Source organism: Scyliorhinus torazame, chromosome 15, assembly GCF_047496885.1.
Source record: "Scyliorhinus torazame isolate Kashiwa2021f chromosome 15, sScyTor2.1, whole genome shotgun sequence".
Classification (NCBI taxonomy): Eukaryota; Metazoa; Chordata; class Chondrichthyes; order Carcharhiniformes; family Scyliorhinidae; genus Scyliorhinus; species Scyliorhinus torazame.
In genome coordinates this window covers 162,971,086-162,994,592 of record NC_092721.1, presented here as the reverse complement: position 1 = coordinate 162,994,592, position 23,507 = coordinate 162,971,086, and the positions used below count along the sequence as shown (strand labels likewise).

The 23,507-nt window shown below is 46.0% G+C and overlaps 1 protein-coding gene across 4 annotated transcripts in view; it reads left to right on the top strand.

Annotated features, from left to right (window-relative positions):
- The window catches only part of dclk1a (doublecortin-like kinase 1a), a 514,704-nt gene that overhangs the window by 418,005 nt on the left and 73,192 nt on the right, over positions 1-23,507 (top strand). For all 4 annotated transcript variants that reach the window (XM_072477022.1, XM_072477021.1, XM_072477023.1 and 1 more), the window contains 2 exons: positions 9,753-9,886; positions 14,188-14,265. In XM_072477022.1, coding sequence (XP_072333123.1) covers positions 9,753-9,886; positions 14,188-14,265 — 212 coding nt within the window. The remainder of the gene's footprint in view (positions 1-9,752; positions 9,887-14,187; positions 14,266-23,507) is intronic.

Sequence of the window (23,507 nt, the reverse complement as noted above, 5' to 3'; positions counted from 1 at the left end):
GGGGGGGGATTCATGATGGCAAGATTAGTCCTATCTCCAAGATGAAAATCCAGCCACTGGTGTACAGGTAATATTTATTCCTAAACCACTTAAAGAAAACCACACTATTCATCTCATTGGAATACAAGAAGAAGGAAGTTAGAGTAAAAAGAAGCAAGGGGGTTGTGATCAATATTTATAAATTGTTGTTTAGGCCCTCTTGGATGTTTATGCCAAATTCTGTGAAGGCACTTTAGGATGGACGTAAAAGCCTTGGAGAGAGTGCAGAAGAGATTGCTGGAATAGTGCCAGAGATGCAGGACATCAACTACGTCAAGAGATTGGAGAAACTGGAATTGCACTCCTTACAGCGGTGAAGGTCGAGGGGTAATTTAATAGAGATGTTCAAAATCATGAAGGGTTTTGATAAAGCAAATAAGTAGAAACTGCTCCAAGTACCAAAGGGCACAGATTTAAGACAATTGTCAAACAAGCCAGCAGTGATACACGAAAATTCTTTTTTTCTGCAGAGATTTGTAATCCAGTGCCTTGAAAGGTGGTGGAAGCAGATTCAACAATAACTTCCAGAAGGTAGTTAGATAAATGCATGAAAGTGGAAATGCTGCAGTGATATGGGGTTAGAGCAAGGGATTGGGACTAATTGAGTAGTTCTTTCAAAGAGCTAGGACAGGCATAATGAGCCAAATGTCCTGCTTCTATGTTGCATCATTTTATGATTATGTATTGTGCGACCTTGCTGTGCACAAATTAACTGCTACATTTGTATATCAAGTAAAAGTTACGATACTTCAAAAGTAATTAATTAGCTGCAAAGTCCCAGTAATATGGAAAATGATGAATAAATTCTAGTTCCTTTTTCAGCATCACCTAGAAATGTCAGAATACTATTCCCTTCATCATTTACATTTCCACTGGCTTTACGACAATGGAACAGCCACTTTTATCTTATCTCTGGACTTGTGACAGGATTGAAATTGGTATTTGCTTGAGGTCTGATCAAAAACTTTGAAAATAATCCAGCTTGATTACTGATTTGCTGAAAACTCTCAGTTGCATATATTTTCACACCATCACAAAATGCTTTGAAGATTGAATTTGCCATTCTGTAGTGCTTCTTATCTAGCTGCAGTTACAACCTTTATTTTCTATACCATCACTTTTCTTTTAAATGGTTACTACTGTGCATATCATTAGCCATATACTTGCTGCATTCGTATTTCAAAGGAATTCATTTGACATTTTCTAAAATATGCTCAAGGCCTTTTTCTCCCTAGATAGTGTTGTCTAATGTCACCTAACAGTTTAATTCGATGAGAAATATTAATGATTAGAGAAAGATAGGAAAATTAATGTGCTAAGGAAGCAAATGGGTCCAAAGGCTTGGAGATAGATTATCATGAGGTAATATGCTAATTACAAACCTAGATCTGCATCTATAGCATGCTAGATTTGATGGATTGCAAATTGCATATTTACAGATCAGCATCAGTTTCAGCTAAAAGTCATGCTGGAGGAGGTTTCTGCTATTGCTCATAGTTAATACTACATTGTCGTATGCTATTGGCCATCTTAACTGCAGCTTCTGTCTAACATATCAAATTCAGAATGATAAATGCTGGGTTCTTCTGATGTAAACTGTTCTTAAAAATCAAAACATGGAGTGGGATTTTCCAGCCCCGCCCACTGCCAGGATCATCCGGTTCTGTTGAAAGTCAATGGACTTTTGGCTCGCCTACCACAAGCCACACAAGGGGGCCTTCCATGGCCGGGCTGGAAGATCCCGCCCATTGTTCCATTTCATAAGTTCATAAGATATAGGAGCAGAATTAGGCCATTCGGCCCATCGAGTTTGCTCCACTAGTAAATTATTTTAATAAATAAAGGTATGTACCTAATTGACACAAACATAAACAAAGAAAGTTCACAACTGACATGCAATAAACCCATCAAGGAAGAAAGAAAGAGTTTATTACATAATATTACATGAAGTGCCATCACTGGTATAATATAGCAGCAGCTAATTTGAGCACAGCAAAGTTGCCCAAAGGAACAGTGGCACTCTGACCAGATGTTGTGTTTTAGAGATACATATTGGCCAGGATACTGGGTGAACTACTCAGCTGTTCTTTGTGTAGTGTCATCAGATGCTTTGCAACACACCTAAAAGTGTATCCCCCAACAGTGTGGCGCTCCTTCTGTCCTGCAATGATTTGTCAGCCTTGATTTAGTGGTTTGAGAAGTCTTTCTAATTGAAAGGTGAGCACGTACAGACTACCGAGCCAAGGCTGACACTCCAGCAAGTAGGTTATGAAAATTACTGGTGACAGTTTAGCTAGGAGATATTAAAATGGAGAATCAGCAGGTAGGAAAACAGGAACCAGCTATCTTTGAGGAAAAAGGAAGCTAATGAGCTTGTAAAGCCCTTTAGGCTGCTCTCTCGCTTTGCAAGAAAATATGTTCTAAAAATAGATTTCTAGCAAAAATGCATAATTAACAACAAAAATCAAACCTTTTTCCAAAATTCAGTTTAAGACTGCCTCCTATATACACGAGGAAAGATAACATATGAAAACAGTGTTTGAGAATTTGCAAGATTGATCATACCTGCTGGGTCTTGATGTTTGTAAGTTCTAGTCCACCTCAGGAATACCTCTGCACAGGTGTCAGCCCTGGGAACGTCTCTGCACCAGAATCAACTGCAGGACCAGATCATAGAACATAGAACAGTACAGCACAGAACAGGCCCTTCGGCCCTCGATGTCATGCCGAGCATTGTCCGAAACCAAGATCAAGCTATCCCACTCCCTATCATTCTGGTGTGCTCCGTGTGCCTATCCAATAACCACTTGAAAGTTCCTAAAGTGTCCGACTCCACTATTACAGCAGGCAGTCCATTCCACACCCTAACCACTCTCCGAGTAAAGAACCAATCTCGGACATCCCTCCTCTATCTCCCACCCTGAATCTTATAGTTATGCCCCCTTGTAACAGCTACATCCACCCAAGGAAATAGTCTCTGAACGTCCACTCTATCTATCCCCCTCATTATCTTATAAACCTCTATTAAGTCGCCTCTCATCCTCCTCCGCTCCAAAGAGAAAAGCCCTAGCTCCCTCAACCTTTCCTCATAAGACCTATCCTGCAAACCAGGCAGCATCCTGGTAAATCTCCTTTGCACCCATTCCAATGCTTCCACATTCTTCCTATAATGAGGTAACCAGAACTGCACACAATACTCCAAATGTGATCTTACCAGAGTCATGTATAGTTGCAGCATAACCCCGCGGCACTTAAACTCAAGCCCCCTGTTAATAAACTCTAACACACTATAAGCCTTCTTCACGGCTCTATCCACTTGAGTGGCAACCTTCAGAGATCTGTGGACATGAACCCCAAGATCTCTCTGTTCCTCCACATTCCTCAGAACCCTGCCGTTGACCCTGTAATACGCATTCAAATTTTTTCTACCAAAATGAATCACCTCGCACTTATCAGGGTTAAATTCCATCTGCCATTTTTCGGCCCAGCTCTGCATCCTATCAATGTCTCTTTGCAGCCTCCAACAGCCCTCCACCTCATCCACTACTCCACCAATCTTGGTGTCATCAGCAAATTTACTGACCCACCCTTCAGCCCCCTCCTCCAAGTCATTGATAAAAATCACAAATAGCAGAGGACCCAGCACTGATCCCTGTGGTACACTGCTGGTAACTGGTCTCCAGTCTGAAACTTTTCCATCCACCACCACCCTCTGTCTTCTATGTGATAGCCAATTACTTATCCAATTGGCCAAATTTCCCTCTATACCACATCTCCTTACTTTCTTCATGAGCCGACCATGGGGAACCTTACCAAACGCCTTACTAAAATCCATGTATATGACATCAACTGCTCTACCTTCATCTACACACTTAGTTACCTCCTCAAAGAATTCAATCAAATTTGTAAGGCAAGACCTACCCTTCACGAATCCGTGTTGACTATCCCGGATTAAGCTGCAGCTTTCCAAATGGTCATAAATCCTATGCTTCGGGACCTTTTCCATTATCTTCCCGACCAACGAAGTAAGACTAACTGGCCTATAACTACCAGGGTCATTCCTATTCCTTTTCTTGAACAGAGGAACTACATTCGCCATTCTCCAATCATCTGGCACTATCCCCGTGGACAGCGAGGACCCAAAGATCAAAGCCAAAGGCTCTGCAATCTCATCCCTTGCTTCCCAATGAATCCTTGGGTATATCCCATCTGGCCCAGGGGAATTGTCGACCCTCAGGTTTTTCAAAATTGCTAATACATCCTTCCTCAGAACATCTACTTCCTCCAGCCTACCCGCCTGAATCACACTCTCATCCTCAAAAACATGGCCCCTCTCCTTTGTGAACACTGAAGAAAAGTATTCATTCAACGCCTCCCCTATTTCTTCTGGCTCCATGCACAAGTTCCCACTGCTGTCCTTGATCGGCCCTACCCTCACCCTGGTCATTCTTTTATTTCTCACATGAGAGTAAAAAGCCTTGGGGTTTTCCTTGATCCGACCCGCCAAGGACTTCTCATGCCCCCTCCTAGCTCTCCTAAGCCCTTTTTTCAGCTCATTCCTTGCCACCTTGTAACCCTCAAGCGACCCTACTGAACCTTGTTTTCTCATCCTTACATACTCTTCCTTTTTCCTCTTGACAAGACAGCAGAACACACCACTCCTGACCTCAGCACTAAAATTGCATCTCCCAACCTCAGGCATTTGACTTTGCTGCTTTCAGTTGCCAGTTAACTGGAAATCCACTTTGCTTTGTATTTGTTTAAATTTGGTAAGGGCGGCATGGTGACACAGTGGTTAGAACTGCTGCCTCATGGTGGCGAGAACCCAGGTTCAATCCCGGCTCTGGGTCGCTGTCCGTGTGGAGTTTGCACATTCTCCCCGTATCTGCGTAGGTTTCACCCCCACAACCCAAAGACGTGCAGGGTAGGTGGATTGGCCATGCTAAATTGCCCCTTAATTGGAAAAGAAATTGAATTGGGTACTTCAATTTTGTTTTTTAATTTGTCCTGCTATATGCCCTCACTGACTTTTTGCCTGACTGATTTGCTCCTAGCTCTTGTTGCATGCCTTGCTGAACTACTCAATTCACATCTCTGATCAGTTCTGAACAACATCCATCAACAGGCGATGAAGCACAGAAAGTGTTGGAAAATCCAGCAGCACAGGCAGAATTTGCAAAGGGAACAAATCCGATTCAGGTGTAGACTTTCCTACAAAACTGTCCATCATCCAAAAGTCCCTAGATGCTGCCTGAACTTGAGTATTTCTTGAATTATCTGTTTTAATTTTGGATGTCCAGCAGTTTATGATTGATCATTGATTTTAGGATAGAAAACTGTTTAAATTTATTTTAAAATATTAATCAAGAATACCACTTTAGTTCCTACTTTTCACAGTATCTTCATTGCAGTGTTAATGTAAGCCTACTTGTGACAATAAAGCTTATATAGTAATATACATTGCTTTTAATGTGAGATTTTTCTCATTCTAACCGCAGCATGATGGCACAGTGGTTAGCACTGCTGTCTCACTGTCCAGAGACCCGGGTTCGATTCTGATCTTGGGTGTGTGGAGTTTGCACGTTCTCCTTGTGTCTGCGAAGATTTCCACCCACAGTCCAAAGATGTGCAAATGAGGTGGATTGCCTATGCTAATTGTCCATTAGTGTCCAAAACGTTCGGAGGGGTTATGGGGATAGGGTGGAGACGTGGACCTGGGTAGAGTGCTCTTTCAGAGGGTCGGTGCAGACTTGATGGGCTGAATGGCCTCGTTCTGCACTGTAGTGATTCTATGATTCTTAACCCTACCCAAAATCTATGGACCTAATTTTAATTCAATCAAACCTCAGGGTTTAAATCAGGTCCCATTTCTTCAATTTCTGGTAATTCTTCTCGCTCCTATCTGGGGTCTTTTTTGTGAAGAATCTCCGGGCATTTTGACGCACCAACAGAGGTATAGAAGTGTCAATTGTTATATTACCAACGTCAAACATTGGAGTCTGCCTTGAAAAATATTTTCCATACCTATATAAAGAAGAGACCATGAGTAGGATTTTCCGTCCCACAGCCCCGTTTTCTGGCGCAGCGCGTCGCCACTGGCAGGGCGATTCTCCGTTCCTGCAGCCGGCCAGTGGGGTTTCCCATTGTGGCTACCCCACGTTGCCAGGAAACCTGAGGCTGTCGGCGAAGCGGAGGATCCCGCTGACAGAGAATCCCGCAGCATGAGTTTGATTCTTCGTTCCTCCACACCACCTGCTGCAGGGAATGGGAGATTTGGCCTAATACCAAATTCCATGCCCCGCCAGCAGTGGTCACGGAGCGAACTCACAACGGTCACTTCCACCCAATATCCACAATCTGCATTTTCTAGTCCAGTGAATGTAAGCATTTACAATAAAATAAGTACATCAATGCCTTGTTTTCTCGCTTCTTAATTTATGTGCTCATTTTTGCAAGGATGTACTGCTTTGGCAATTTGCGTCTTTGACCTTTCTGCTCAGTCATGTGCATCCTTGGAACTGATGACTCCTTTAAGCACAAAGGAAATAGAGTGAGGCAGTATTTTGAACAGTAACTAATTATTGGGTAATGAAGTCTCAAATTAGTTGTTAGGATAACAAATGCTTCTTATTTCTCTTAACACCAGGGAACAATTAAGCAAGATAGTTGTTCAAAGTGGAATGTGATTTAATGATACCTGAAAATGGTTTTACAGTTCACAGTTGGCCTGATTTTTTTAATAACTTTTTTTTAAAGTATGCATTTTCAGTGTGTTTTTGTTAGGTTGTTCTTCTGAGCCATAGAATAGAGGATTACCCCACTACTAATATTATTCTGTGCCAAGTGTAGTACAATAATAAAGAACAGTGCAGTAACTCACAAAGCAAATATGTGAAGACATTAAGGACAATTATGAAACGCTTAACTGAATGCATGCGTTGAATGCTGATGCACTAGCAGCAGATTCTGTATCAAAATGTCTTGCATACAATCCAATGTAATCTTTACCTGGTTTGGACCATTGACCCAAAATTTGTAATGCAAGGGCAATTAATTCACATCTAGTTAAATGCACCCATTGAATTAATAGGTGGAATGGTCTGATCGGGAATTGAAGTTGGGAGGCGAGAAGCATTTGTGCTGGGGGCTGGGACAGCTCGCCACGCACAGTCTCTCGCTGGGCAGCTCATTAGATTTACATGTCTGAGGAGCACAGCCAATCTTGTGACAGAGCAGGCAGAAAATCAACACCCCCTCTGTTTCCTCCCCAGTTGGAACGTGGCTAGTGGAAGAGTAATGTTTCCTGGAGCCCTCACAATGTGCTGATTTAGAACCTTGAGAGCCCTGGGTAGATGGGTCATGGCCAATGATTGGGGGGTTGGGTGGGGGGGGGTGAAGTACGTCTTTCGGAGAGTTGGTGCACACTCGATGGGCCGAATGGTGACTTTCTACACTCTATGGATTCTAAAATTGTCTGTAGACATTTTAAAAGGATGACACATTGGCACAGCGGTTAGCACTGCTGCCTCACAGCTCCAGGGACCCGGGTTCAATTCCGGCCATGAGTGACTGTCTGTGTGGAGTTGCACTTTCTCCCCGTTTCTGCATGAGTTTTCTCCCGGTGCTCCGGTTTCCTCCCACAGTCCAAAGATGTGCAGGTTAGGTGGAGTGGTCATGCTACATTGCCCCTTCATGTCCAGGGATGTGTAGGTTAGGTTAAGGGTTTATTAGGATAGGGCGGGGAAACGGGCTAGGGTGAAGTGCTCTTTCAGAGGGTCGGTGCAGACTTAATGGACTGAATGGCCTTCTTCTGCACTGTAGGGATTCATAGAATTTACAGTGCAGAAGGAGGCCATTCGGCCCATCGAGTCTGCACCAGCTCTTGGAAAGAGCACCCTACCCAAGACAACACCTCCACCCAATCCCCATCACCCAGTAACCCCACACAGCACAAAAGGCAATTTTGGACACTAAGGGCAATTTAGCATGGCCAATCCACCTAACCTGCACATCTCTGGACTGTGGGAGGAAACCGGAGCACCCGGAGGAAACCCACGCACACACAGGGAAAACGTGCAGACTCCGCACAGACAGTGATCCAAGCCAGGAATCAAACCTGGGACCCTGGAGCTGTGAAGCAATTGTGCTGACCACTATGCTATTGTGCTGCCCCCATTCTGTGAGCACATGTATTCTTGTGAACAAATTGCAGTGATCCATCTAGTCAGCACATTCTTTGACCCTGTCCCTCGAACCCTGAGCATTTCAGCCATTTCAAAACCTCATACCTAGCATTGGTCAATCCCTGGCCTCCCCACCATCACCCCATGGTGCAGCACAACATGGAGGACCACAGATGAGCTCTCCTCTCCTTCATTCCTCCACTTGTATGGATTGACCAGGGTAATGAAAGCCATGTCTGGGCATCCTCCCAATACTATTGGGCATCCCTTCAATGCTGCCAAGGCACATTATAGAGACACCTGCCTTGGCATCAGAGATGTACTCTTTCCCCCCCCCCCCCCCCTCAATCTGTCAACCATCATCGACCATGGCCATCTACTCAGAGCTCTCAAGGTTTAAAATCAGCACACCCCTGGCTGCGTGGTCCACCCCTCCTACGCATCGTGGACTCCGTAGACGCCGCTCCATCGGGGACCCCAGTCAGCCAATCCCACGCCTGTGCCGTGCGGCAGCGAACCAACACTGGGGACCCCAAATGTTACTTCTGTGGGCAGCCAAAACACCCCCCGACAATGCTGCCCGGCCCGGAGCGCCCTTTGCAAGGCCTGTGGCAAGAAGGGGCACTTTGCGGCGGTGTGCCAGGCCCGTTCAGTCGCCGCTATTGTTTCACACCCACCCACCCCACCCCTCCATGAGACCTTCTACTGCCTGACCATAACCCTGGACCAGCCACCCTACAGCAGCCCACTCCTCCCTCTCATTGTGACTGTTCCCTGTGCTGCCCAGTACCCTCAGTGCAACCCAAGGACCCCACAACAGACAGCATCAATTCCATTCCCTTTAGGACCATTTCTCTCCCACCATTCCTGCCTGAAAATCCACCTCCCCCACACATTCTCAGGACCCCAACACAAAACATACAAGGCCCTTGCCTCACTTCCAACTCCCTGTACCCTTGCCTTCCTTCCCTGGCTCCATCCGTGCCTAAGACGCCGCTACCCCATGCCCCTTAGACTATCATCACCTGATCGTCACCTCCAGAGAATAAGTGAATAGTTACTTATCCTTAGAATCCCTCATTGAACAACACTCCCAAAAGAGGGAAAAAACTGGCTGCTCACTCCATTCCAGCAAGTTGACTATCTCGAATATGAAGGCATGTATTGCTTGCTCGCTGACAACTGAATTGAGAAGGGGTACTTAATTCTGGTGAGTTGTCCTTTTAATGAGCATGCATGATATGCAGATGTACACAAATGTGCAACCCGACCTTTGCCATCAAGCAGCTCGGCATGCCTTCAACGTTCCCTGAGCTTAATTGCAAAAGTTCATCCCACCATTTGGGAAGCTGATTTTTTTGGCCTCCCACTCAATTAGGTTCCCTTGCCTGCTTTGCTTTCCCTATCTGGGACCTGTCCAATGTTTTCATTAATCCGTTATCAACTGGTGTGCAGGGAAGAGCAATTACTATAGCAACAAACTGTCTAATGTTTTCAATAACCAAAATTCTTTGCGTTTTATCATAACAGGTATATGAACATCAAGATGGAAGTAAATCTCTGAAACTCGGGGACTTTGGCCTTGCTACAGTGGTTGATGGGCCTTTGTACACTGTCTGTGGGACCCCTACATATGTGGCTCCGGAAATAATTGCTGAAACTGGGTATTGTACCACCATATATGCTCACCCTGTTTATATGTTCTCTCAATACAAATACTTTCTTCTATTAGTATTGTTTGCATTTTCTTTTGCCAATTCCATTCTTTTCTTTCTCCCCCTGTTCTTTCATGATGTCACTGACTCTTTCTGGTTGTCCTCTGTCCATTTAACCAAGTGAGCAAATTTTATGCATAAACCTAGAAAATGATTGTTGGCGAGCCGTGCAATCAGGAAGAACAGAACACTCAAGCCTGTACCTTTTATTTTCCTTAGTCCAGAGGGGGGGAATCCAATTCTAGTAGTCCCCCTGGGATTGATTAACTCAGCACAGATTAAGAATTGAGCCTCGACCTTGTGCTTTGTAACAAGGTGCCATTGTATTGTGCTAATGCTGCCAGGTTCCTGAAGTACAGACTTCACATACCAAACAAAACCAAAAGAAATTGCTGACAGGGTGTGACCAAGGACACCAAAGACCCACTAATAAAGGGTCTCATAGGCAGATTCCCAGCCGTTTGACATTTAGCTTGCAGTTGGCTGTGGGAGACATACAATTAGGTAACTATCTGTTCCACCAATGGCCTCATACAATATAATATAATATATATTTTGGTGATACATCAAATGGGGCATTTACCTCCTAAGGCCTTCAGAAAGGTTCTACTTGAAATTTAAGATAAATATAAAGGACATTTCACTGGTGTCAGTGGTAGTTCTTTGATGTGTGCACATGTCCCGTAATCTGCAAATCAGTTATAAGGGTCTTCTGCATGGCAGAATAGACATCGGCCTGGATTCTCTTCCCCCGCAACGGCGCAAATGTGAATCGCAATTGGGCGGAGAATCGTGTGTCCGCCGAAAATCGAGGTGCCGAACCGAAAGCCATGCTCCAGGGCCCCGCTGGTGGTGGCAATGCGATTTGCGTCGGCAGCGGCATGCAAAATAAGCATTTGCATGCATTAACAAACCATTACCAGGTTTGACCCAGTGTGCCCCTGGCCTCCGCAATGCTCCGCCCCTGTCAAGCAGAAGTCATGCAGGCGCGGTTTACCACAGGTGATTACAAACAGGGACTGGGCGTCATGGCTGCTGAGGTAGAGAGAGAAGGTAGGAAAACAAATTGTTAAAAATTGTAGCGCTTGTGGGGGGGGGTGGCTGACAGGGCTGGGGGGAGTACTGGGAGTGACTTGTTAACATATCAGTGGATTTGGGGTGTCACCCTCGGGATCGTGATGGCTGGGCACTGATCGCCATTGCTGCGGTATTCGTTTTAGAAGCTACCATTAGGTACAAGTTGCAGGCCCCTGCCTGCTCATTCTGCTGAATGCTCATTGTGTCTTGTAAAGTTCATAGGGTCTCTCGTCATTTGGGAGCCCACCCAGGCCACCCCTCTGGAAACCTAAACACTCCAGCTGACTCACCAATGGGATGGGCCTGGCCAAGGTCAATCAGTGTCACACCAGGTGCTGCCACTCCTCAGCGCACTCATCAGAAGCACAGGCCCAACTGCAGGGGAAGCAGAGGAATAGCAGAGCTCAGCCCAAACAAAGGACAAATGGACCGTGGCCTTTGCATCCTCCCTGGCACACTGCCCCTCTCAGGGCAGAGGCATCACCAGTCACACGATCAGCTCATTCACTCCCCAGGATCACCAGCTGTCTCCAAGCCTGTCAACTGTGCCTCAGCTCCCCTCCATCCTGCCTCCAGACAGGTTGTCACAGCCTGTGTGTCACACCCCTGACCCACATCACATTGCAATTAGGTCCCCAGCAGAAGCCCACCCCCCATTTCTCAACCCCCTCTGTGGGTCCTGCCTGCACACAAGCCTCTAAGCATAGAGGTGATTGGTGGCACACCATGACCCTCTCCACCGCATAACCAGGTGCCACCCGGCTGGCGGGATAACACATGGCCCACCCAGTGACGACACCCGCAGTAGACCCCACTAGAGAGACAGGAAAGGGGCCGCAGAGCCTACCGCTGACATGGGTTGCTGCAGGCACCGATACCCCTGATGATAGGGATGGGTGGTGAGGATAGAGGCTTCCCAGTGACACTCACTGATGGGCACAGAAAGAAGTCTCACAACACCATGTTACAGTCCAACAGGTTTATAATTGACATCACAAGCTTTTGGAGCGCTGCTCTTTCATCACTGTGGACACTAACCTGATGTTGTGAGACTTCTTACTCTGCCCACCCCAGTCCAACACAGCATTTCCACATCATGCTTCGCTGATGGGGTCAGGGGTGCAGTGTCATAGGCAACATATTGTTGGGGGGGGGATGACTGAGGAGTGGTGGTGGGTTTGGGGGCAGGAGTACACATGGAGGGTGGAGCTGAAATGCAACTCAGGGTCACCAGTTAGCTTGTTGTATTTGGATGGGCAAGGGTTGAGGCTGGAGAATCAGCAGTCCAATAAATTAAGGGGGAGGTGCGAAGGATGCGTGACATCAAGCCGTGTTCATACCGTCAGCTCCTGTCCTTCGAGGACCCGCCGGACCGCACTTATGAGGGCTTCTAGGGATAACCAGAGAGACCGAGCAACATCTGTGCCATATGATGGCACACCTAGAACCGTGGGGGAGGGGGTGGACACCCACTCCCGGTGCTCGTCAAGGTGATGGTCACCCTGAACGGTTTTGCCTCGGGGTCTTTCCAGGGGCCGAGCGGCGGCCTGTCTGAGATATCTCAGACATTGGCACATAGGTGCTTCCACGCCGTGATGGATGCCCTATGCGCCCGGGCAGACTACATAAACTTCAGTCTGGATCAAGCCCACCAGGTGTCACAGGTGATGAGGTGCAACCCAGTTCTGCTCACTGCCCATCAGATGCGCCAGTGTCAGTAGGGAGACCCCCCCCCCCCTCCAGGAGTCCGTAACTGCAGGAACCCCCCCATAGAGACCACTTAACTAAAGGGGACCCTCACAGGGACCCTCTAACTAAAGGGACCCCCGTTTACCACAGAAAAGAGACCCCTGTCTGGGAACTAGAGAGCAGTCCAGACAAGGGCAGTGAAATAAATTACAGCTGTAACATTTAACCTGAAGTCTCCACCTGTCCATTTCTCAAAGGAGAACAGCTATGATCTGTGTTTCAACCCCACAAATCCATTACGGATAAATAGATGCAAATGGGTCATTAAGAGCCATTTGCATTTATCTACACCCCTCTGCCGGCGCGCATTGTGGATCTCATTCACGCCACCAGTGGGGTATCGGAGCATCGCGGCTTTTCCTCTGATGCCTGATCCTCCGTCCCATTGGTGAACGCTCTCCAGGTATCCCAGGACAGAGAATCCCGCCCATACTCTCCCAAACAGAGAATCCATCCCTTAGTCTCTCAAATGGAGAATTCTGCCCACCAAAATACAGTGTATCCATAGATATCCTCATTATTTGTGGAAGACGTAGCCCTTGATACAACTGTGGCAGAAATGTATTTCCAATTTGGTTCAAGAACATTCTTCAACAGTTGCAGACGTGATTCATGTTTGTGGATATTTAGTTTGATTTATACATGCTTGGTGCAAGTCCACTCGTAATTTACATTGCTGCTCGGTCAGAAACAAAATCTTTGAAATTTTCTGTGCTGAACAAATATATTTTGTGGAATATTTGTTTTTTTTAAGCAGCTGTGAGCTCTCAGGTCAGAGTATACTTAAACGGTCTTCCTACTCCATCCTCATAAAAGCATTCCCTTATGCATTAGTGGGACATCTCTATTGTACAGAAAAACAATTTGTGTGGCAACTTTATTGCCACATTAAAGAGAGATTTGCGTTCAGTATTAAGGCAGCAGAGCTCATTTCGTTTAGAGCTCATGTAACTTCAAGGAGAGAAGTAACCTATCTTCGTTAATTCAGGCCTAGACCTCAAAAGTGAAAGGAGAATTCCCTTAACTCATTGTATTGCTCCTTGTGCCTTATTGTTATTTTGGAGATGTTGCCTAATTCACAACTGTTAGTGTTTCTTCTTTCAAGTGAGCAGTCTGCATCACATTTATTCAGAATGTTACATATTCGCCCAATGCTACATATTCACCCAATTGGAAGCTAATGAAGCACCCTCCGAGCCAGCATAACAACCCTAATACAATACTTTGAGTAATAGCTCTCTAGCTGCGAGACAAAGGCCCCACTATCCATTAGGATACTATGTAGTTTCAATTAATTACAGTGCCAGCGTCTTCTATGTAATGAATAATGCATGAACCTTATAGTAATCCATTTTACACAAATTGAGTTCAGGGCTTGGTTGTACTTTACACACACATTTCTAATGAGCACTTTTTCTTTATAGCTATGGTCTGAAGGTGGACATCTGGGCTGCTGGTGTGATTACTTATATTCTGCTTTGTGGTTTCCCTCCATTCCGTGGGTATGTACAGTGCACATTCCTTTTTGGTTTCAGCATTTTTGTTTAACTTTGTCAATATTGCCAGATGAATGCTTGACGCAGTCATAGTAATCCACTCTCTGAGACATTAACTTGTTTATTTTAATGGATTAACAACAAAAAACTTACATTTATACTGTGCCTTTAATGTAGTGCCCCACACCAGTGTAATTAGATGGAAATCGACAGTGAAACAAATGAGGATCAATTAGGATTAGTTTCTAATAGCTTGGTCAAACAGGTACATTTTAAGGAAGGGCCTAAAAGGAGAAAAATTTGGAGAGACAGAGAGATTAAGCAAGGAATTTTACAGTTTAGTACCGAGATGGCTGAAGGCACAGCTACCAATGTTGGGACAAAGGACATGGGGTAGACTGAGTCCAGCGTTGGAGGAATGCAGATTTTCTTTTTAAAGAGGATTGTAGGGCTGTAAGAGGTTAAGATTGGGGGAGGGTCTAGGTCAGGGAGGATTTAAACATGAGGATGAGGATTTGAGGTATTGGTGGATCAGGAGATAATGCACGTCAGTGAGCACAGGGTTGCTGCAAGTTAGGATACGGGGTGCAGAGTTTTAGTTCAGTTCATTTATGGAGGTTGGAATCGTGGGAGGCCAGCCAGGATAGCGTTTAGAAGGTCAAGGTTGGCGGTAGATAAGCTAAGGGCTGAGGCTGGAAATGGGCAATGTTACAAAGATAGATGTCTTTATGATGTCTTTATGATGGAGAGGTGCTATGTGTTCTTTTAATTTTCAGATGCTGGTAGTAATCGCACACTAAGCTTGGAAAGATGAGAGCGCTTTATGTTTAATATTTGCCAAGCTCCATTGTACAATAGAAAACCAGGTTGAACTGGTTCTGTTACACATCACCTGACTCTAGTGCAGCCGTGAACAATGACTCCCTGGAACACTTACACATAACAATTAGTTTTTCTAACTCTTCGCAGATATTTACAATACAACATCCCTCTTGAAAACGTAATGCCCCTATCAGTGTAACTGTTCCAGTCAACAACTTTCCTAAACTAAGGCAGATTATCAGTCGACTTTTGGAAATGAATGTAACCCCTTTTTTAGAGTGTATTACAGTGTGTATTCTTTTTGAAAAATATTATTCATGGTAGCTCTTTGGTGATAAGATGTTGTGCACCTGCCTTGTAGGTTTGACATCTGTTGCTCTTAGCGGTAAATTGATTGTCTCATCTCTAATTTGACTCAGATTTGGTGGTGTTACATTCACTAGGTGATGAATCTTTGTATTGACACCTTTTACCTTGTGTTTCTCCTGTAGGGACAACTGAGATAAGGGGCTGAATTTTCTGTCAGCGGGATACTCTGTTTCACCGGCAGTGCACTCTCGCCCGCGGATTTCCCGACGGCGTGGGGGGTGCCCATAATGGGAAAACCCAGTGGCCAGCTGCCAGGACGGAGAATCCTGCAGCCGGCGGGGGCGCGCCACATCAGAAAATGGGTGTGGTGGGACGGAGAATCCCGCCCAGGCTATCTGCTAACATTTCTCTTCCTGGCTTGTGTTTCAGAGTGAAATTGTAACTCTGAAGCCTCAAGCGTAACCTCTGCAGTCTTACTAGTGTTTTACGCAGATTCTTCTTGTAGATCTGGTCCAGTGGATGATGATCACTCTCTGCTATAAACTTTCTCCTGTAGAGATATGCATGGAACCTCTCACATCCGTACACCACTGCTCACTTTCTATGTTGGCATATCTGGTCTCAGTTGGGGTTAGAGCTTGTTTCTTGTACCAGGCTGCCCCCAGTCCTTTATGTCAAAGCATCTACTTGCAGAGTGACAGGTTTATTGCTGTCATTATATGACAGACTTGTCTACTGGTATATCCCTTTGTTGAGTTTGCTGGAACTCCTGTCGTGTGACTCTGACTACTGGTACACTACATTCTCTTTTCATCAGTTCTCGCAGGTTTACTGTGTGCTTTGACATAAGAGGTATGAGGGGGCACATATTTTGGATCAAGCCAAGGAAACTTCTCAGCTCCCTTTACCTCTTGTGGCTTCCACCCCAGAGATAGCCATGATTCTTTTAGGAGTCTACACCATTCTGAAGAACTGCATTCCATCACCTTCACAATGCATTTATCCACACTTATCTTGATTCACTTTCCCGGCTCTCTCTATGGCTTCATGTAGATGGTTGTCATGATCTTTTTTCATCCACAACACATGGCTGGATATCATCTGTTCCTTTGCATCCCCTGTATGACTCATCTATTTTCTTACCACTTTAAGACTGTCATGTGAGAGTACCTTTAAGAAATGGGTGTTTAAGAAATGTACCTTTAAGAAATGGGTGTTTATCAGTGATGTCAGAGTGTGGGTGGGGCTGGGTTGTCTGTCAGCTTTTTATTTTCGTTTTAGGCTGTTTGCTGCAGCGTGTGTTTTAGTTTCGTTTTCAGAGCTGGATAGCTACAGTCACAGCCAGAAGGTGTATGAGTTTCTCCCTCTGTATTCTAAAGACTGTAAATCGATCCTTTGGTGATTTAAAACTAATAACTGCTCTCAGTAGTGAAGGTAAGCCTGATGCATTTCTGTTTTAAAGGTTTTTCAAGTCTTATGGATGTTAAAAGGACAGCTTAAGCATTACTTAATGTTGTATTCTTTGGGGGTTGTATTTGAATTCATAGTTGCTAAGATATTCACGATATGTTTTAAAAAGGTTAACTTGAGTTCATAGAATAAACATTGTTTTGCTTTAAAAAAAATACTTTTCCATTTCTGCTGTACCACACCTGTAGAGTGGGCCGTGTGCTCCCCATACCACAATCTATTAAAAGCGGTGGGTCAGATGAACTCCATGATACACTTTGGGGTTCTCTAAACCCTGGCCCATAACAAAGACCAAAAGATAGACACAGGAATTAGTACCATGCATATAGTGTGTTGGATGTTGTCAAGCCAATGATTCCACGTCTAGTTTCACATTCAGGAGCCATTTGTGGCACGAGCTTACTGAAATCCTTTGCCCCTGCCAGTGCTGGCATGATCTCTTCCAGTGTTGGAATTGGGCAGTGATCCCATTTCATGGCCTAATTAAGATTTTTGGGATCCAGGCAGATTCTTAGCCATCATTTGTCTTCTCTGTCACCGTGATGGGATTTACCCAAACTGTAGGCTCTGTGATGCTGGAAATCACTTTCTTGTCTTCCATTACTTGGGGCTCTTTTTCAAGCTTTCCTTGAAGTTCTTGTACTTTATGTGGTTGATGAATCACTGGTTTCTTCTCTCAATCAATAGTTAAATGATACTCAAAATCTTCAAAGTTACCAGCCATTTCTTCAAAACACTCTTGGCACTTCTACATCAGGTCATCTTTATATATGATTGGAGGGTGCTTTTCAATGGGTGTACGCTCTTCACTTCAACCTTTAGTGTCACCTCCACCTCATAGTTTACCAAGATAATCTGCAGCTCTTCACAGCTGCTCACTCCGAGGATAGCATCCATTTCAGTGATTTCGAACATACAGTGTGCATTGTTTATTTTGTGTGTACCTCTGATTTGGGTTGGTCCAACTGTTGAATCTCAGTTCCCCTGTATGCCTTTAGCATGGCATTGTATACTTCTCTTTGAGTAACCATTTTTCAAACTTTTCAGGAAAGGTCTGCTGTTACAATATGAGTGGGATGATGATATTCTATGCTCCAGTATCAATCTGCACCTCCAGATTTATTGCTGTGGGCTTTTCCCTCACCCCCCTCCTGATCTGAATGATTGTGTGAATTTATTTTCTCTGTGATCTGTCACAGCCAGCCATTTTGTGCAGTAGTATGGTTTCTATGCCTATTGTGTTCTGAAATTCATCCAGGGTATAGATTTATGGTTTCTTTTCCTGTCCAATTGCCCTGTTGCTCTGGCTCTAATGCCTCATCTGCCACCTTCTCTTTTTGCTCTGCACATCTTTCCCAGTGATTGACCTTTCCAGAAGCTCTGCAGATTGATTCATATTCTTGAAATCTCCTTCTGTCTGTGAATTCATGTGGCCATCCGCAGTTCTTGCACGTCTTTCTCTCTGTTTTTTCTAGTCTTTTGATTCTCCTGCACTGCATCAACCCCGCTGCCTTTTGCTTGGCTTAACTGAAGGCTAGCCATTTGGGTAGACTGCGTCTTCATCTGCCTGCCTGTGGCTTCATGTACTCAGACAGTGTCGACAGCCTGCGATGTTGTGAATTCGTCCTTCCCAATTAGCGCTTTCTATGTTTCAGGGTGTGCAGAACTTCAAATTAGTTGATCTATCAGCCTTTTATCTGTGCCCTTAAACTTAAATTTTCTGGCTGCATTAAAAAAAAATCTTGTTACTAAGCTATCAGTAAGCTTGACTAATTCACTGCTGGTGCCTTTTATGAAACTACTGAATGCCAACCTGCACTCATGTTTAAACTTTGCAAATGCCTCTACAATATCAGCTTGCCAAACCATAATGGGCTATAGCTGTGCATTCATTATTTGTTTTCACACAATTCACTCCGATTTTCTTCCGGCACTAATATGGGTAGATTTCCCAAATCAGTACTGAATTAATTTAGAATGCTTTGAGTTTACTCGCAGACACTCGCTGTCAACATGCTGTGTGTTCTTGTATTTTAGTTTCCAGGTGTTGATCGCATTTTAAGCTTGGAAAGATGAGGGCTCTTTATGTTCCATATTTGCCATGTTGCCTTCTACAATAGAAGGCTGGTTTGAACTGGGTTCTGTTGCATGTCACATGACTCTAGTGCAGCTTCCTGGAACCCTGACACCGAACAATTAGTCGGGAGAGAAACTGAGTTAATGTTTCAAGTCCAATAATATTAACTCTGTTTCTCTCTCCACAGATGCTGCCAGATGCTGAGTTTTTCCAGCACTTCCTATTTTTTTATTTCACATCTCCAGCATCCACAGTATTTTGCTTTAATCATAACAATTAGTTCCTAATAATTAGTTCCCAACTATTTACAGATGATACAACAATATATAACAAAAGGTTAAAAGATTGGAAACTCTGTTTAGGGTTAAATATGATGCTGAGACAACAAACAGTGTGGTTCAGCCAGAAGAGAGATGGAATTGGTGGTGATAGATTGTGACAGAAGGTCAAAGACAATGGCTTCAGACTTCCTCGTGTTTAATTGGATGAAATAGTGGCTCTTCCAGTACTGGATGTCATGATATACAGACACACACATAATGATATGCAGACAAGTAGCTAATGGACACAGAGAACAGGACAGGACCAATAAGCAGGCAGGACACTCAGGGGTGGGATCTGACTATAAAAGACACAAGGCACTCACACTCCGCCTCTTTCCCCTGATGAACATCTAAAGAGTCAGTCAAGGGTGTTGTTACAATCTCACACCTCCACCACGTGGCTAAGAGCTAGTCTGGTTCAGTCAGACAGAGTAACCACACTTAAGTTAGCAGAGAGTCAAACTCACAGAGAACTGTGCTAACTGTGCTATTAGTTCAATAAACCTGATTGAACTAACTTCAAGGTCTGGAGTATCTTTCTGATCTAAACTGCATACAGTTGCTGCCAGTGTTAGACCAATGTATCTAACACAACATGATACCAGGAGACTACTAATTTAAGGTGGCTTACCTCAGCCCATTCCGTGATGACCAGCAAATGTATCCCGGCACCATGGAGAAGATTCAGGCTCCTCACCAGCTCAGGACCTCCGGCAATCTCAGTGCCAACTGGCGGATATTCAAGCAAAAGTTTCTGCTGTACATCGAAGCCTCAGACCTCGAGGGTGCGTCTGATGCAAGAAAGATCGCGCTTCTCCTCTCAACAGCGGGTGATCAAGCCATCAAACTCTTCAACTCGTTTAACTTCACCGAAGGCCATAACAAGACAAAGTTTCAGACCATCCTGGATATGTTCGATAGTCACTGTGAAGTGGACACCAATGAAATCTTCGAGCGCCACATATTCAAACAACGCCTTCAAGGTAAAGATGAACCTTTCAGTGCCTTCTTAACTAGCCTCCGCCTGCTAGCGCTGTCCTGCAACTTTGGTGATGTTGTTGTCTCCATGATCAGAGACCAAATCGTTTTTGGAGTTCACTCTGATCCTCTGAGAGAGCAGCTCTGAAAAATCAAGCATATGACCATGCCAGTCATGATTGAAACATGTACAGTGCATGAGCACGCAAAAAATCGGTATTCCCAATACAAATCGGCTGAAAATGAGAAACTTGCATCCCATGAGGCATTGAGTATGCAGGCCATCTCCCGGATGCAGTGCCTCAGCATTGAAGACAGCGGCCATCTCGCTCGCTTTTCCCGGAGCCCCACGCATGCACGATGCGAACAGGTTAATGAAGCGGCCGACCCCCACACTGCACAGATGCAGACGTCTGCCGACCGCACTGTGCATGTGCGACGACGTACACCGCGTCACGACGCCGACGTCATGACGTGCCTGAACTGTGGCAATGCCCACTTAAAGGGGCACTGCCCTGCAAGAAGCAGGCGATGTTTAAACTGCGGGAAGCCTGGACGCTATGCAGCCTTGTGCAGGTCTGCACCACCAGTCAGAGGCCAGCGCTCCCAATTCCGACGACGGCGCAAACAGAATGTGCAACGACGATGACAGGATTCTGATCCTGGCAGTACAACGGATCCAGAGGACGAGTGCCTGGAGTCCGCCTACTGAGTGGGCATCATTACCACACGTGAACATGCCACACCTAACTCATCTCGCATTCGGTCCATCCTCGCTGTGGATTCGGAGGACGAATGGCGTGCGGTGATGCAGGTCAACCGCTGCTCCATCCAGTTCAAGCTGGACACAGGTGCTTCTGCCAACCTCCTCTCACAGGCAGACTTCAAACGCATCAAGAAGCCCCCCAAGGTCCTCCCAGCAGCCTGCCAGCTCCTGGACTATAAAGGTAATGTCATCACAGCACTGGGGTCCTGCCATCTACTCGTCTCCAACTGGAGTACCCATGCATGGCTAAGGTTTGAAATTGTCAAGCTGGACAGGGCATCCCTACTTGGCGCGCATGCCTGCAAAAAGCTAAACCTGGTGCAGCGGGTTTATTCAACGACATCCTCCAATGTGGATCTTCAAGCTGGCATTGACGACATCCTCGCTCAGTGTCCAGATGTGTTTGACGGGATGGGCACTTTGCCATATCAGTACAAGATCCTACTGTGACCTGATGCCAAGCCAGTGGTCCATGCACCACGCCGGGTCCCGTCTCCGCTGAAGGAGCGCCTGAAGGAACAGCTCAAGGAGCTGCAGCTGGATCATTTCCAGGGTAACCGAACCAACTGACTGGGTCAACTCGATAGTGGTGTTTAAAATCCCTCTGGAGACCTGTGCATCCGCATTAATCCCAAGGATCTCAACCAGAATATAATGCGTGAACACTACCCCATCCCGACGTGGGAGGAACTCACCAGTGAGATGGCACATGCACGGTTTTTCACGAAGTTAGATGCGTCATATGGATTCTGGCAAATCCAGCTGGATGAGTCCAGCAGAAGGCTCTGCACCTTCAACACACCTTGGCAGGTACTGCTATAACCGTATGCCGTTCGGCATCGTCTCGGCATCGGAGATATTTCATCGCATCATGGAGCAGATGATGGAGGGCATCGAAGGGGTTCGTGTGTACTTGGCGACGTCATCATATGGTCCACGACCCCTGAGGAGCATGTGTCCCGTCTCCAGCAGGTATTCCGCCGTGTCCAATGGCCTGAAGCTGAACAGGGCCAAATGTTGCTTTGGCATGTTGACACTCAAGTTCCTCGGAGACATGGGGCGGGATTCTCCGCAATCGGTGCGATGACCGCCGACCAGCGCCAAAAATGGCGCGAATCAGTCCGGCAATGCACCGCCCCAAAGGTGCGGAATCCTCCGCATCTTGAGGGGCCGAGCCCCCACCTTGAGGAGCTAGGCCCGCACCGGAGTGATTTCCGCCCCACCGGCTGGCGGGAAAGGCCTTTGGCGCCCCGCCAGCTGGCACGGAAATGACTTTGCCGTGCGATGCATGCGCGGGAGCGTCAGCGGCCGCTCACGGCATCCCCGCGCATGCGCAATGGAGGGGGTCTCTTCCGCCTCCGCCATAGTGAAGACCATGGCGAAGGCAGAAGGAAAAGAGTGCCCCCACGGCACAGGCCCGCCCGCGGATCGGTGGGCCACGATCGCGGGCCAGGCTACCGTGGGGGCACACCCCGGGGCCAGATCGCCCCGCGCCCACCCCCCAGGACCCCGGAGCCCGCCCGCGCCACCTTGTCCCGCCATTCGAAAGGTGGTTTAATCCACGCCGGCTGGCGTGGGTTGACAGCGGCGGGACTTCGGCCCATCGTGGACCGGAGAATCGCCGGGGGTGGGCCCGCCGACCGGCGCGATGTCCGCCGAACGGCGCGGCGCGATTCCCGCCCCTGCCGAATCTCCGGTGGCAGGGAATTCGTGACACGGCAGGGGCGGGAATCACGCCGGCCCCCGACGATTCTCCGACCCGGTGGGGGGTCGTAGAATCGCGCCCATGATCTCTCAGCAGGGCGTATGCCCCGACACAGACAAGGTCAAGGCCATCGCAGCCATGAAGACCCCAGAAGACAAGAAGGCGGTATTGCGCTTCCTGGGCATGGTCAGTTTTCTGGGCAAGTTCATCCCAAACATCTGTGCATGTGCTTATGTAGACTAAATACATTTAAAATTCTCTTTCAACAATAATGTATATTGGAGTGATTTAGGTTTCAGATGAGGCAGAGAATATATCAAGTTATGGGCATTTGTGGACATACTATCAATGTCTTATTATCTCAAGTCAAGTATGAATTTATCTCTCTCACTTGGCCTGATTGCTCCCCGAATCCTTTCTGGAACATTTATGAATAATCACTTAATGCTGGGTGATTATTCATCATCTTCAAATAATTATTCCCAGGTTCAACTAAAGTTCATATGAGTAAAGGTCAATTGGGATTGGCTGATGATGAGATAAATAGTATTATAATTGATGAGTTGAAAGTGATAATCTATTGCTATCAAATATCTGTAACACCTTCTGTTACAGTCATGTGACCATTGCAGTCACTTAAGCATAAAACCCTATATTCCAGCAGTCTGATATCAAAATCCTATACTTGGACTCATTAGTTAACTGAATTTGGCACTGTCTTAAATTTTCTTATGCAAATGGAGTTTAGAACAAGTAGACTTTTCTGCATGGTTAAGTCTGATGTTTGACTTTCACATA